A 17,248-nucleotide genomic window follows, 5' to 3' on the forward strand; every position below is an offset into this window, starting at 1 on the left:
CTATTTGAGACGAGACCACTGATGTCTCTATTATTTGTTGCCTAACAAAAAACAGGAAAGAAAATACAAACTCATTCAAATCCCACAAGTATAGTCTAGGGAGGGAAGTGTGTACGTCGACTTTACCCCTACCCTGCGGAGGTAGAGAGGTTTCCGAATGACTCTCGACTCGAGGATAAATAGAAAACAATCTAATATCAACAACAATGGCCAAAAAAAATGATAACTATATAAGAACCAGAAAAATAAATGAAAGAAAGCACTAGCACTAACAATAGCATCAAGCAGTGACCGCGACAAGATACTAGAAAACCAAAGCGGGAGATAGTAAATTAGAAAGAGATTAGTTAACATAAGGAACAAAATTACTTAGTGGTTAAATTGAGAATGATGTTATCCAAATCATTTCTCTATTAGAAAAGGAAAATAAAGAATCTATTCTCAAATATAATCTTCGGCCTCTTTACAGTAATAATAGCATTTCTCATGAGATCAAATGGCCAAATCTCATGAGAATTAGATGTTAAGATTGAGGAAAAAGCATGTGGAACCAAACAACACCACTGAATAGCATTAATACACAGCTAAAGAAATGCTGTATAAATACACAAGACATTATGCAGCAGCATCTCCTGAATACAAGGTCAGTGATCCAATGTAAGAAACATAATAATGGGGGCTCCAAATTATGGAGCAAACAAAGACATGTACAAAAACAATCCCCATATAGCTAAAAACTCACTCCTGAAACTCATAAACAAAGCTCCCTAAATCCGTTAAATGTCATCTCTATAAATGATGAATCGATAATATTACAACCTCATTTTTGCCTGTGTTTAAGTTAACAGGACAGCCGGAGGATTACCTGCAGGGCATCTTTGCCTCCGCGGGCGCCTAGGTGTTTTTCCCCACCCTGTTAGGTTTTTATCCTCCAAACTGGCTTCAATGTTATTAAGTTGGTGTATTAGTGGAGAGCTCGTTGTGGTGAACACCGTTGCAGGGGTGGTGACCACAACCGTTTTCCGCCTTCCCCTAGCACCTCCGTTTCTCGTCCCGTTCCTTCTAGTCAAACCGCAGTTCCAAGTATGGCCCGTTGCTCTCATCAACCCTCCGAATGTCTGAATGTCTTCGGTCACCTCATGCCTTGACAATGAAACTAGACCGGGAAGTATATCCCTTTGGAAATCCCTCCGCTGCCTTCCCCTCCTTGCTTGCCCTCTTCGGGGTCGGGTTGTTAATGAACTGGCCCCTCCATCTTCCACTGTTTGGACTTCAGGAACAAAAGGCTTTGGCATGTAATCTTCCTCCTTCGTTTCTGTTAGTCGCAATGTCATTTCCTCAAAGTAATCTATTTCCTTAGAACCACAACGTGCAACCATCATGCCATCAAGCTCGGCTGCACAAGAAGAGACCACATTGACAAACCATCGTAGGGATTCCAGAGGATCATCGGATGGATCATTGCATGTTTCCTTTACGGGGATGCATTGACTGGACGATGAGATGGCAACTATAGCTTCTGCTGCAGTCCTGAGAAATTCTTCCTCCGTGTGCTCAGGTTTATCGTCAGGCAGCTGCAAAGATGCTTCACATTGCTTGTCTTCTTCTCCAGGGAAATTGTCTTGTTCAATGTCCATAACTACAGGGACTTCCAAATCTATATCCAGAATAGTTTTCACATTAGCCTTATTGCTTTCAGCAGAAACTGGTTCTTCATCCTCAGTAATACATGAGTTCAAATCAAAGTGATTCTTGATGTTGGTAGTTCCCGTCTCCATAACTTTCTCAGTAACAATTGGTTCCACAGCAGAAGGTTTCTCGGGCTCAACCTCAGAAATGTCACAAGCTATGTTAATGTCAATGACCATACTCCTCCTTTGATGTCTGATACTCTCTCTCTTGGGAGAGGAACAAAGAGTAGCAGAAGTGGAAACAAGTGATGATGACTCATTTCTGGAAGCAGAGGGAATATCAAGGATTGGAACACCAAGAATTTTTCTTATATGCCGCGTCTCCCCCACTTCTTTTGCGGTCTTCATGTGGTGATCTTCAGAAGCTGATGGATCAATCGGTGTATGGCAAAGAGGGCTTGAGTAGGCCTGGACAAAGCCAGAATTTGTTGAAGTTTCACCTATCCTACTATCGATGCCCTCATTTTTACCATTTGCTTTAGCTTTAAGCCATGGCAAAACTGTTACCGGATCTTGAGGCTCTCTTTTTTCATCACCAAACTCAACACCTTGCCTAGGATATTCCTCACTGAGTGCACTCTTTGATAGTACATTTAAGTCGAAACCTTTTCCAGATGTCACAACATCCGTATTGTTAGAGCTAATGAGAAAATTCTCACATGCATTGTTAGAGCACTGAGACCTAAAATGGTCCCCCTTAATATGGTTCAAAGAGTCAAAAGCAACTGTAGGAAAGTGAATTGGTGAGTCTTTGGTCCCAGATGAGGATCCATGGTAAAAACCATTACGGATAGGATGCAACCTAGAATTGCTGTTCACGTGCCAATTGTCACCAATTTGGCTTTGAGATGACTGTGAACCCTTACCAGCTACTGCAGAAGAGTTGAAGAATGAGTTTGCATGCATTGAGGATAACCTCTGAGTAAAGCTACCATTTGACTTCTCCCACGGAGAGACGGAGTGTGGCCACAAACTGCTAAATTCGGAGGAACTCGGACATGGATATGGACTAGCCATCTTGGAAGTAACAAATGGTTCACCATGAGACTGCTCGCCATTTCTGTGAGAGATATCTAAACTATGACCTGCTCTATCTTTCCAAATGCCATCCTTACTATGGTGAATTGGATGAACTCCCGACAGTTGACAGGCTTTGTTAATCATTACTGTTGCTTGATGGGAAGCTACAGGTATCTTCTCTTGTTCAAGACCTCTCGGAAATGAAGCCGAGCTACCTTTGGTGTTACCTGCAAATTGAAGCAAACCTCTTATATATCATCACAGAAATCAAGAAACAAGGAACCTCTCTCTCTCTCAAAAGTAACTAACTCAAGGTAGGTACAAATGAACTCCGGAAGTTGCTAAACTCAAGTAAGATACAGAAGTTTTGAAAGGAATTGTTACCTGTTTCATATGCCGATGCCAACCACTCCCTCTCGTTGCTTCTACTGTCAACATATACGTTACTTAAAGAGTCATTCGGGCGTGCACAATTGGAATTCCAAGGCAAAGTCACAAACGGCGGATTTGACCTAGCAGAAGCATTTATGCTTCTAGTTTCTTTATGATTAGTACCATAACCAAGAAAAGCAACTGGACGGGTGGCTTCGTCAAGCTGTGCTGGTTCATTTAGATCAGCCAACCCAATAGAGCTTCTCAAACACGAATTGGATGCCGAAGCATCTTTTCCGCTATCACTCTTTGCACCACCACCAAGAAACAATTTTGCTCCACTCTCTCGGGCAACTATATAATTTCCATTAGCAGGATAACTGGGAAATGAAGATCCTACATTATCTCGCAACGGCTCATTTTCCTCTGTATCTATGTATTCATCAGCTGGAAGTTGAAGATCAAACAACTTTTTCCGGACCTTCGAGGGCCTAGTCTCCAAAACATCAGAGGTTTTTGAAGAATAACCGTTCTGCAATTGAACTCGACCAGACTGTACACCATTTACTTTTGAAGAACTAAAGGGAGAATTAACAATTTCAGTACCAGATGTAGATGGTCTAGTATAACTGGAATTTTCCAAGGAGAAGTTTGTTATGTGCCATTTCCGAGCATCTTCAGACGGTACTTGAGATCCTAGATGACTAGATGAACACGATGGCTCCATCGATGAGCGAAGTTTAGGCATTCCCTTCCTTCTAATTTCGTCCATCATGTCCCTCTGAATTCTGTAAAGGCGATGAAGTTCCACCACCTACAACCAAACCTTTGCATAAGTATATTTTTGTATGCCGGTTGAAACAAAGCAAAAAAGGGCAATAAAATTTTCCAATTAAATTTTTTCTGAAAAGGCAAAAAGTCAAGATTACCTGATTCTTGAATATGGCCTCGTGTTCAAGCATCTTCTGCTTCAGAATGTCCTTATCATATCCTGGATATGCATCAGTTATAGTCCTTGACGTGAAACCATTACAATATTGACCGTTCGGTAAGGTCTTATCTCCATAAAATAGGGGCCAACTGCTGCTATTAGAGTCCTCATTAAGATCCCTCATAGAGTAATAGCTTGGTAAGTAGCCTTTACAGTGTACTTGTGTTCCCATTCCTGACAAGTTAGGAATCAAGAATTTAATTCAAAACAAGCAGTTTATTCTGAATAAACTTCAAAACTGTTCTAAAAGGATGATCACAAGAAAACAGAATTAAGATATTCAGTCTATCTATTTATGCACATATGATCCCAACACATAACAGCAAACACCAACGGCATTACAAACTCCAGTAGGCATTAAGTAAAGCACGTTAATATTGAGAGGGTAAACATATTATTATGTATCTTTTAGTATGTGACGGAGCTAGTTAAAATCAACCAAAAACTGGAAGCATAGATATGTATATTAGAGAGTAAAGGTTTTAGGATACCGCACGTTTAGCAAAGTGAAAGTTAAGTGAGAGTAGATGGGATTTTGGTATCTAAATGCAGATAATTCCAATATTCAAATTTAGTCGTCTAGGAGAATGAAAACATAACAGGAGCGAAAAGGAGGAGTGCTATGGGAGTGTGATATGATAAGAAGATACTAACAAAGTGAAAGTCAATTTCTATAGAATGGCTTCGGGAAAAAACATAAAACTATAGAATGGCTATGAACAAGTAGCACACAAAGATGATAAGGGAGGTATCCTAAGATGGTTTTGCTATATCCTACGTAGACTTAGCTAAAAACAAAAAAGCATCGATGTAGGCAACAATACTAGTAGCAATTATGTTCGTGTTTATGAGAATTCGATATTCTCTAATTTTAGAGAACCCTTACTTTGTCTCGAAAGACATACATTTTGCCAACTAGTGGATATGTTCATTGATGGGCCTACCCTAAACAAAAATAAAAATATCAGGGCACCTTGAAAAATTGATGAAGAGAAGATCAAACGCATAGATATTGTCCTGAAGAAGAATCTTTCAGTTATATTTTTCCACCATAAAGGGAAAAAGCAACTTTTCTGCTTCAAGTATATCTATCAAAAGCTAACTTCAATGACTTTCCCTTTACGTTAATCAGCAATTAATGCTTTGTCAGCATTCGCAAATGATTGATTGAATAGATTACAAATTAAAGATGCCGGGTCAGCACATGCAAGATTATCTCCAGGTGTGGAAGATTTTGCCTGCATTGTCTCAACCTGTGCACTTCTCTTTTATACCATTTCCTAAGCTTAACATGAGACAATTCTTGGACACTCGGTCATATAACTTTTGTCCACCAAGTAAAATGATCCCGAAGGGACCTATAAAAGTTATTCTTAGAAACCTGACCACATCAATTATAAAAAGACAAATTGCATCAAAGCAACCCGAGTATTACACACACTCTGCACGATTCTCATCAGCAACACGCGGAAAAACTCGAGAAGTTTTCACACTCTTTCAGAAACCAAGATATACGACTTGCATATACTTTTTCAATCACTCCTTTGTCAAATTTATGTGCACACGCACCCCATGAAAGCAGTACTCTAACCACTGAGTTAAGTAGGCCATTTATCATTTCCCAACAGAACCCATTGAAAACACGTCCTCAGTTCAGATTGCAGGCTGCAACTCGCCTGCATGAAGCCGGAATAGCTAGTAATCTCCGATCAGCCATACGGCGGTGAATTCGTTCCCGGGCATTTCAAGACTTAAAAACTAATTGCTCCCTATAGCACACAGAAAGAAGGAATCACAATGTAGGGTCCAAGGATAGCAGAGGAAACAAACAAGATAACAGACTGCGACTAAGATTACAATTAATCTAGAAATTTGTCTCTAAGCGGCACTGAAATCCAAAACTCTCCAATTACCGTAATCTACTAATGAAGACAAGCAATCTTGTAATAGCAGATAAATGGGATTTTAATGTAATCCACTTTCACTATGAAGTTTCTACTTGTCACATTGGAAATTTAATTAAAGCTAGTGTAGTAGGAATCAAATTAACAAAAAAAAAAGAGAGACTAATATAGGACCTTTTTTCTAATAAAGTCTCAATCTTTAACTCATGCAATTTAAACTCTTAACCCCAACTTTTCTTCTTCCTAAAAGTAATAGTTTGCCTACCTAATTCAGACAAATAATTGAATTTAAGAATATCATTGCAATAGATACCACTTTATAAGCAATTAAAGTTCCAATCTTTTTCAATTAGAAGAGTAAATGAGGTAGCAATTATAAACACAAAAGCTAGAAAAGATCCAAAATAGATAAGCTCACCAGTAAAATCCAAGAACTTAATCAAATCTGCAATTAAAGAAATACAGTACATACCATAAGAAAAAATGTACAAACCCAATTAACCATATTGACAAAACTCATAAGTTTAGAATCCAAAACCATTAATTAAACTAAACAAAGCAAAATAGAAATATTCTGTTCTTGGGGGGGTCTTAAAAGTCAAATAAGAATAAATCTAAAAGCAAATAACTGTATATAATAAAAATAAGAAGAAGAATTTACCTCAACCCCACATCTTGAAACCAACTCTTCTCAATACCCTTTACATGGATTGAACAATGAACATAAATTGAAGTAATTCACCAACTCAAGAATCGTGATAAATTGAGTGACCCAAAAAAAAGTGGAATTAACTCAAATAATGGGAAATAAATATTTAATAATAATTATGAAACAAGTAGACCATTGAATTAAAGAAGCTTCAGATCCTAATGAAACTGAAAAAAATATTGGAGATTTACATCTGATGGGGCCACACAAGTATTTTTTTTTTTCTTGGTTCTAATTCTCAGAAAAAGAGAAAAAGAAAGCTCTTTTTTTTAGAGAGAGAACAAGAAGAAGAGAGAGAAAGAGACAGAAGTTGTATAAGACTTCAAAGGCTGTGTACTATATTTTTGTTAGAAAGAAAGAGAGAGAGATCCCAGATAAGAAAATCTTGACACAAACAAACAGAGGCTGCTTTGCTTTGCTTCTAATAAGAACAGTGACATGAAATTTGTCAACATCCGGTCTCCTTTTTATTCCTCTCTGCTTTTTTTCCTTCACTTATACTACTCCTTTTCTCCTTCTATGATTTCCTTATTGCTTATTTAATTAATTTTTTCTGTGTTACTGAGGAAATGAAAAAGAAATGGGGGCATTTCTAGATTCTCTCCACCTTCCTTGTTTTTGGTACAGATATTAATGAAATAAATTTAATACCCCTTACCCCTCTCTTGTCGCCTTATTTTAAACTATATAAATATAAATTATAAACTTGTCTATTTAAGAGGCAGAAGGTTAGTAGATATTCAGCGTCTTTTTTACATACCTGTTGTATTTATATTATTCGTGTATTTTTTTCTTAGATTTTTGTTACTACCAGTTATTTTTTGTGTTTCGCTTATCTTATTACCTTATTGTTATTACTGTTTCTTTTCATAGCTTCTCCAATACTATATTTTTTAATTATTGTTGTGATTATACTTGTCTTGAGATCTTTATTAAGTAAGGATAAAATATACGTACACACTATCATCATCAGCTCCCACTTACGGGATTACATCGAGTTTGTTGTTGTTGTACTTGTATTGTGTGCAGAGGCGGAGTTAGCATATGAGGTGCGGGTTCGACCGACCTCAATCACTTCTACATAAATATTGTATTTGTACTAAAAATTTCTTTAAATATATATAAATATTTAATTATGAACCCAGTAACTAAGACAAGTTATGAGTTCCATGGCAAATTTAGAATCCATAAACTATGATGGTATGTGCTTATTCTTGTGATATATTCGATGGTTTTCTTTGAATAGAGTTTGATTAATCCCTTCGGTTATTAAATGTGACAGTTTGTGACTTTTAATTTCGTAATTAACGGACAAAATGAGATCATTATTATTTTTAATGGTAAAAAAGACCGAGTGCTCAACCGAAACAATGAATATATAACATGTTTCTTTACTCATGTTGTACCACTAAATCCTAATTAATGAAAACAAATTTTTACCTTAATTTATCACTTGACTGTAATAAATTAATATGTTCAGTGTAAATATTGGGTAGTAGTGAATTTTACACTAACTCATCATTGACATCTTTTCGGAAGGATAAAACTTAAAAGTAACGCTCCATTATTTTGAGTCTTTGAAGAAAAAGTCACTAATAGTAACTAAAAATATTAAAAGAGTTAAATTTATGTATACAGGTAGTGTAAAAATTTGTAGATAATCTTTATAGAAGGTAGAATTTGTAATACTTAATATAAAATAAATTATCTGTTACAACAAGTAAAGATAGTGTAAAAAATTCTTTATACAATGATTGTGTATAAGTTAAACTCATATTAAATTAAACTCATGTCTTTACGGTTTAGTTTTCTTTTGAGTTTTCAATACCTTAATTCCTCCAATATAGATATTTCAAATAGAATATTTCCTTTTAGATTGTTATTTTTAGTTCCAACCGTTAAATCTTACATGTACTAGTCGATTGGTGAAGATTCCTTTGTGATCATTATGTCTTTCTCCTATTTTTCCTTTCTTAGCTCCCGTTTGAATATAAATTTCTTTTTACTTTTTCAACAAAAAAATTAAAAATATTACATGTTCATGAAATTTGATTAGTTTTTATATAAAAAAAAATCAAGTTCCAAAAATTGGGTTTTAAGTGAAAATCTTTCTTCCACTCAACAAAACTTTAATGATTTTATCAAATAAAATGTATGTCCAAACACAACTTCAACTAAAAAAACTATTTTTCAACACCACTTCAATTTTTTTTTTTTGAAGTTTAAGCCAATTCTATATCCAAATAATAGCTTAGTCTATTCATTTAAAGTAGTTCAACAATAAATGTTTTGAGAATACAAATATACAATGATAAATGCCAAAATATTTTTGTTTCAAGTGCTAAAATGTTTTATAAGGAATGGAGCATGATTTGAGAAATCAAATTTTTGAAGCCACCTAAGAGGTTAGCTTAATGGAGTTCTCTATTACATTTAAAAGCTGAAGTAGGTATTCTTTTGCAACTTCAAATTAAATGGGTTAATTAGAGTTATTACTCTTTTAATCTATATACTATATTAAAAGCACGCAGATACTTAGCGAAATATTGTTCACCTTTTTTACCCTTTAAAAATAATTTTCACATTAGACAAAACTGTAATTTAATAATTTTTCCTAAATTTTAGGTGTTAAAAAGCAACTAAAATTTTAAGCATTAAATCTTTGTTTATTTGAATTATGCAGAAAGTTCTAAAATTTAGGACCTTAAAATTTGTTAAAGATTTCAACTTACGTGTATCCTTTCCTTATTTGAACCCTTCCACGTTAAAAGTTTTAGTATTATAACTTTAGAATTAAATTATTTCATTTATTAAAATATGATATTAGTTAAATTAACAGGAAATCAACAAATAGATGAAATTATAGGAACTATGGGAAGGAATAAAAAGCACACGAACATATTATGGAGCAAGATAATACGAGAAGGAACATTCGATAATAGTTTATTTTGGAACAAAGTCTATTTCAAGGTTCAACATTCTCTTTAATAATAAATTGAGTACCTAACACAATCATGTCAAACAAATTATTTTCCCATTCAAAAGGAAGTTTTTATTCATTGATTTTTGTAAGACATTATTTTAAAACTACATTAAATAATTAGAACAAATAAAAATATTTAAGAATATAAAAGAAAAAAAAAGTTGTTGGTAGGAGTCAATAAAAATAAAGAATCAAAAGAAAAATGTTAGATCAAATTTTTTATTCTTTGAGAGTAGAATGCTTAGTAGAAAAAATTATAGTTGCAGTTAAAATTATAAAAATTTGTGATGAGCTAATATTTAAAATTTGAATAATGAAAAATAAGCTATTTCATTTAATGTTGAGGAAAAAACAATCATGTGTTTAAATTAAGTTACTTTTAATGTTGAAAAGAAATAACTAAACTCTTAGCATCTAAGAACTTTTGTGGTGCAAGTTTTTTTTCTTTTTTGAGATCAAACATATTATTTAATACTCTATTCATTCCAAAAATAATGACACTATTTCTTTTTTAATTCGTTTATAAAATTAATAATACTTTTAAATTTAAAAATAATTAAATATGAATATTTTATTTTATCACTAATGACAAATTTTTATAGCCACTCAAATATTTTAATATGTGCAAGATCACAAGTTTCAAAAGTCTTTCTTTCCTACTTCCTTAAATTCCGTATCTAGTTAAATTAAATTAAAGAAGATGGCTAATATTAATCTAATTCTTTAAAGGTTTGTATTCATTGATATGATTATACGCGCAAAAGCATATCCTAAGAATAGTATTATAAAAGTGATAGGATACTTTGCATTTTAATATTTTTACGTTACACCTTCAAATTATTGGCTTACGCGTGTTAGTCTTTCTAATTATGTACATCTAAGTTGTAAATGCTAGTGCTCTCTTTTAATAGTAAGAACAAATTTAATGATACAATTTATGTAACGAAACTGAGGCTTACTCAGATGTCTTATCAAAAAATCATGCATTTTATTGTGTAAAAGTAGTTAAATTCCAATACTTGTAACTATGCTTGCTGAAGAAAAACAATCCTAGTTTTAGTGTGATAAAAATGTAATATCATGCAAAAATATTGTAGTAGTTAATATCTTGATATTAATATCATGCTACGTACAATTGAAATGCTCAAAGATCACAGAATCTTAAGATAAGTAGCTAGCCTTTAGATATAGATTCGTTTGAAACTTTAAAAAAGAATTTTTAAGTTGTATTGTGAAATAGTTTTTGGAAGTCGAAATTATGTTAGAGATGCGATTTACTTGAAAAACAATTGATGTTTTGTGAGTGAAAGAAAGTTAAAAAAAAGTTTTAAAAGCTAACCAAATCCATGAATAAATAATATTTTTAATTTTTTTTTATAAAAAAATTAAAATTTATGGCAAAACGGGAGCACAAAGTCATCTTAAGTTCATGCCTGCATAACAGTTGAACAACAAAGACAACCAACTTGATAAACCTTCTAAACTAGTTGTTAATCACAATTCACAAGAATAGTATTTTTAATAATTATAGAGTATTAATGGGGTTCAATTAATTTTTTTGCCTTTTTAAGTGTTGTTTCAATTATCTAAATATACTTAATTTGGTGTTGTAGCAGAGTACTAAGATATCAGACAAACGTGGGACCCACTGTCGCTGTGGGTAGGATGAGGTTTCTAAAAAGGTTTTCTTTTTCTTTCTTCTAGGGCTTAGGAATTTGTTAAAATGCCCTCAGGATTTAGGTATATTTACTGAAGTAGGGAGGGGAAAAGGGAAAAAAAAAGAAAAGAAGAAGGGTACATTTGATTATTCTGATTGGTCTATACTAAGTTAAAGTATAATTTGTAAGCTTTTGGCTAGCTGTCCTGTCCTGTACTGTGTAATAAAAAAAGCAAGTACAAAATACCATTAGATTTTGACGTACCAATATGGTATTTTGTAGCAGCACAGTTTTATTTTTTCTCTGTCCATTCAATGTTCGCTAATCGCTTTAAAGTCTAACTAATTCAAATTCGGGTAAAAAAATTTCACTTTAAAGATAAAAAGCTTCATATTAGAAGAGACTTTATTTTCAAAACTCGAAATCAAAATAACCAATTAATAACGAGGGAGTACTTGTACTTACTCCTCTACAACTTTCTTTGGTGGTGGTGCAGCATAGCCTCACAAGGACTTGTAAGAAAATCCCAACACACGCCAAAAGAAGAAAAAAATAGTTTGAGGAAATTATTAATTTTGGAAAATCGTACCATCAGTGGACCCCCTTTTATATATTAAGTAGACGTTTGAATATATATTTAGTTGAAATTTTCAAAAAGATTATTAATTTTTAATTTATTTGAAAAAAATTAAAATTTTGTTAATGAAAGAAAATATTTTACCCAAAAACTAGCCTAAACTAATTTTTGGAACATTAAAAAAAAGATTCAATTTTTTTTAAAAACTGATCAAATTCCATAAATAAATAATATTTTCAGTTTTTAAAAAATAAATAAATAATATTTATGTCCAAACTGGAGCTTAATGTATTGCTATTTCAAATAGTCAAATAATTTATTCTTTGTTATGATATTTTTGTATACATTCTTTTAAATGTGCGTGTTAACTTTTGCGACTAATAGTAACTTTTGTGTAGCACTTAGATACATAAATTTCATTTTAAATTAAATTAAGAAGTCAATGTTCAATTTCCAAACGAAAATTAGTTGGTTTTTATTTCCTATTCCTGAACTATCGTTCTTTTGGGACACATGGTGTAAAATTTGTGACATGGATTTAATAAGAATATTTGCAGCACTAAAATATTGTAACTTCAATTGCATAATATTCTGAATTACTAATAATCTTGAGCTCTATCTTAATGGAAGCTTATTAGTTATAGATTGTCTTGAAACATTAGCTTACTTAGGTAAATTAGATCAATTGATTTGATATTTAGCTAAACAATAATCTTGAGCTCTAATATGATTTTCATTTACTCACACTTAGTTGGGGACCTTATTTGCTCTAAATAACTAAAATCTCCAGAGTGACTTTTGACCTAAAATATGGAGATAAAAAGGATTATCAAAGAAAAAAAGGAAATAATTAGATGGTTCTCATTTTAATTATAGGTACTAGGTAACAAAATTACAGCGTTGTTGATAGCGGTCAAAGTTTTTTTGTTTTTCTTTTTCAAAAATGGAAATTAACATGTATCTCCTCAATTTATTTCAGATTAAAATTTTATACAAATTTCAAACACATGGAAACACAAGCAAAAAAAACTACAATTACACACATATTATTATTGATTTAATTTGATTGATAGTGTAGAACATTTTTTACACTAGCAGTCCAACTTAATTTTATGTATTACAATCAACGGTAAATTAGGAATGATTAGGAATTATAAATTTTTAAAATTCAAATTTAGGTTAGAAGTTAATAAATACTTACGTCAGTTTGAAATTAATTTTTAATAACAACAACTAATAAGATTCCACAAATCATGAAAATGATATAAAGTTGGTAGGATACAGCTTGAGCAAAAAAAGAAATGCGTACATTACCAAAACTACCCTTCCTTTTTAGCAGTGTTACATAACTTACCGACCTAAAGCTAGCTAGTCACAGTCAAATGTTGATTTCTGAATGGATATATAATTAAGTTATTGCTCCTATTTACTTAAGTTTGTTGATCCCTTTTGACTATTCAAACAAAATTTGTTGCGGAGTTATTAAAGTAATGATTTTTATGTCAATGGATTAATCAAATAAATTAACTTTATATAATCCAAATTGACTTTGCATCTATGTTAGACTCAAAATAAGACTTATAACCTGAGGGGAACTTGTAAATTTGTAATGCAAAAGTCATAATATAGGGATTGTATAAGTTATACGGAATCTATATAAAGTTTAGAGGGTCTTCGTGAGGAGCTTTAATTTGTTAAGAAAACAAAAAGATACTATTTTCTCCAAATTATATGCTAATACGAGTGTAATTCAAAAATAGCCATATTTACAATTGGTAACACGATTTCAAAAGTAATCGAAATTTAATCATTTTTCATATAAAGATAAAATCTAAACAAAAACACTATTAAAATTTAGGAAATATTCCAGCATATTTAGTTCGAATTTTTTACATATGAGCTTCTAGCATAATATGCTTGAATTTTAAAATGTGCTGGAGTTCCACCATAATATGCTAGAATTTTATATGCAGGAGTTCCATAATTCCGCATATTATGCTAGAACTTTCCGTGTCCTAGAGTTCCAACATAATATACTGAAAGTTTATACGTAAGAGTTCCATAATCTCGCATATTATGCTGGAACTTATCGTGTTTTAGCAAAATAATAACTATTTTTTAATGACTTTATAAATGATAGCTATTTTTCGGTCCGAAAATTGGTACTATTTTGACTGCTAATACGTTAATGCATTTACTTCCTTCTAAAGATTACACACAAAAAGAAGAAGAAGAAAGGCAACAACTTGACTGTTTGGAACAAACCTCATAATTCATATTAAACATATTAAATTATAGCACTGAAAAGTTGTCCACGAGATGTACAGTTCTGACCTCATTCCCAACTGTTTTGTTATCGAGATATCTTTAGTCCTACCAAATAAAAATGACTTCACGCTCAAATTTGGCAAGAGTGAGTTACTCTATTGGTTAACACCCTCTACATTCAACTAAGAGGTTGTGAGTTCGAGTCATCCCAAGAGCAAGGTATGGAGTTCTGGGAGGGAGGGAGCTGAGGATCTATCGGAAACAGCCTCTCTATCCCGGGGTAAGGTCTGCGTACATACTACCTTCCCCAAACTCCACTAGTGAAATTATACTGGGTTGTTGTTATTTTTGTTTAATCCTACCAACAAAAGTTATAGTGAAGTGATAATTATGTTAACATTCGGAATTAGAAGTTTCGAATTTTTATTAGGAAATATTTTACCCACAATTAATATAGAACTTGCCAACGCTATTTAGAATTTAAGTAGCGAGCCCCAATAAAAATATCGAAGATGAAAAAAAAAGATATCTTTATTCCCACTTCATTAATGTCTGATGTAACTTGATGGCCCTTGAAGTTTGGCAAATCAATAAGTCTCACATGTCCCCCTTGTTCTTTTGTCACTTATTTCTAGTAAATACTCCCTCCCTCCAAATTTATAAATTTATGTGAATTTATTTTTTTTTAGTTTGTACAAAAAAGAATAATATTTTTTTATATTTAGAAATTATTTATCTTATAAAATTATTTATAACCACACAAAATTTACATATTTTATATATTTTACATCACAAATTTAAATTTCTTTTTTTAAAATAAAATAAAAAAATTATATGTCCAATCAAATAAATTCACATAATAAATTGATACGGAGGTGTAGTACTATATATCCTACTAATTTATAAGATTAAAATATCCTGCACACTTATGTTTGAGTTCATTGCAGGAAGTACTTCCTAGCATAGAATATTATATTACCCTTATTCTATCCCTTAATTCTGAAATGAAGTTCTTTATGTGTGATATTACGACATAAGAAATTGTTGAACGAGTCATTAAAGGTGGCATATATACGTATCGTGTCAACTTTGACGGTAAAAAAATAAATAAATAAGCCAGTGATAGAATTATAAGCATCAGATCATAACCTAACTCGTTTAATTCAGTAAAAATTACTAAAATTAATAGTATGATTTATCGCATGTGATACGGTAATATATATCTAAATCCATTTTTCTGTGATGTTTTTCTTTTATCATCCTACGAAACTCTTATCGAGGTTTGATTTTGATTAGTAGTTTAGCGTATGTTTTACTCAAATCTTTTGATAAGTTGTTTCGTCCTAGACCTATAGATTTTAACATTAAAATTAATATATCACTCATTTAGTCTAACGAAGTTTGGACGGTTTAGATTTTTATCAAATTGACACGTCACACGTCTACTAACCATATTTATAGGACCTTTGTGGACGTACAACAATGTTACTGAAGTGCTCTTCTTAGATTAAAAACAATAAATAGCATTACAGTTTCGAGCTCTGAAAATGAAGAATTTTCAGTAAAGAATATTTCTCTCTTTTAGATGGATCATGATAATATACGGTTGTAAACTCCAACTTAAGAAGCGAAATTTTGGAGTAATAGTAAAATTATTTTCGTGTTGTATATAAATCACGGTTTCGAGTCGTGGAAGGAGCCACCAATGCTTGTATTAGAGTATATTGTTTACATCACATTTCTTGGGGTGAGATCCTTCCTCGAACCCCGAACACGAAAAGCATTGTGCAAGATTTATCCGTTTAAAACTCCAAATTATCTGGACCAGATATCCAATAACGAATGGCTGAAACAGTAAACACGAGAAAAGTATTTACTACTCGAAGGAGACCGCAAATGACTTACTATTTGGTAACGGTCGTTCTCGGAATTAATGCAAAAAAGACGTAAGAGATTTAAAAAGAAAAACAAATAATAAATTAATTCACACCAATTTTACCCAAAAAAATATTGGAGAAAAGATTGCAAAATGCACCACTGTTAAGGCAATAACTACTAAAAATAGATGTAAAGAAAATTGATCCATAAATGTCATGGCTCGTTGTTATTGGTGAGATATTAGATAGAGGCAGCTGTCATTATCGACATATTAATTAAGAAACTCTTATGAACTTTCAGTACATGGGATAGGTTTCGAGTAAATTAAGTTTAATATTTCAGATTTTATCAATAATGTGAATGCTAACAAAGTATACAGTATTGTGGGGCTCAATCTTATTAAAACAACGAATAATTTTTTGACTCTAGTGATACAACGGAAAAAGTTTAATTACCATATATGTGGAATTAATCCCTTTATTTATCTATTTTGTATATTCTCTATACTGTGATGGGCTTGTAGATACTTGTCTTTATTATCGTAATGTTAAACGTACATAAATTATATATATATATATATATATATATATATATATATATATATATATATATATATATATATATAATAGTTTTGTGGAACCTATAACCAAGAAAGTGGTCCCTAGAAGACATGCCATGGTCGCTTTCAATGAAAAATGTGTGACACTTTCCAACTAGTAGAAGATTTTGCTTGAATTGATGCTAAGGGCCCCTCTCCAACTCTCTAAATCACACAAGTCTCGGTTTGATTTGATGTCCGGTATTCGAATTGAGATTCGACTAAATTCAAATTTACATCAAGAAGTTTTACATCGGGAGAAAAAGCGAGCGAGGGGATAAAAAACTCCTTAACAAAGATAATTATGTAGTCATGACTCGAATCCGAGACTTCTGATTAAAGATGTAGTCCACCCCAAGCCACAACCCTTGTTAGCACATAGGTCTCTTATTACTTTTAACTTAATTAATGGTGTTAGGACTTACTTTTAATCTTCCTTTATTTATTCTTCTAGATTTGGATTTTTCTTTTAAATTGTTGCAGATTAATTAAATGGGGTTTTGTTTCTATTTGTGTTACTATCATCCCTATTCAATTGCCAACTACCACCTTATAAGTTGTGTTAAAAAAAGAAATTGACATCTTGACTAATTTCCCTT

The 17,248-nt window shown here is 32.2% G+C and overlaps 1 protein-coding gene across 6 annotated transcripts; it reads right to left on the reverse strand.

Moving 5' to 3' along the window:
• Positions 1 to 545: 545 nt before the first annotated feature.
• Positions 546 to 7,296, reverse strand: LOC107762455 (uncharacterized). 6 transcript variants are annotated; one of them, XM_016580814.2, is made up of 6 exons: positions 6,640 to 7,296; positions 6,397 to 6,423; positions 5,644 to 5,843; positions 4,013 to 4,248; positions 3,096 to 3,897; positions 546 to 2,938 (listed from the first exon to the last, which is right to left on the reverse strand). In XM_016580814.2, exons 3-6 carry the CDS (start codon positions 5,690 to 5,692, stop codon positions 837 to 839), a joined length of 3,189 nt encoding a protein of 1,062 aa, XP_016436300.1. In that variant the 5' UTR covers positions 5,693 to 5,843; positions 6,397 to 6,423; positions 6,640 to 7,296; the 3' UTR covers positions 546 to 836. The 6 variants fall into 6 exon arrangements, with proteins under 6 accessions (XP_016436300.1, XP_016436301.1, XP_075103277.1 ...); XM_016580815.2 differs by lacking the exon at positions 6,397 to 6,423; XM_075247176.1 differs by lacking the exon at positions 6,397 to 6,423 and having other exon boundaries at positions 5,048 to 5,843.
• Positions 7,297 to 17,248: the final 9,952 nt, after the last annotated feature.

This window comes from Nicotiana tabacum, chromosome 24, assembly GCF_000715075.1.
Source record: "Nicotiana tabacum cultivar K326 chromosome 24, ASM71507v2, whole genome shotgun sequence".
NCBI lineage: Eukaryota > Viridiplantae > Streptophyta > Magnoliopsida > Solanales > Solanaceae > Nicotiana > Nicotiana tabacum.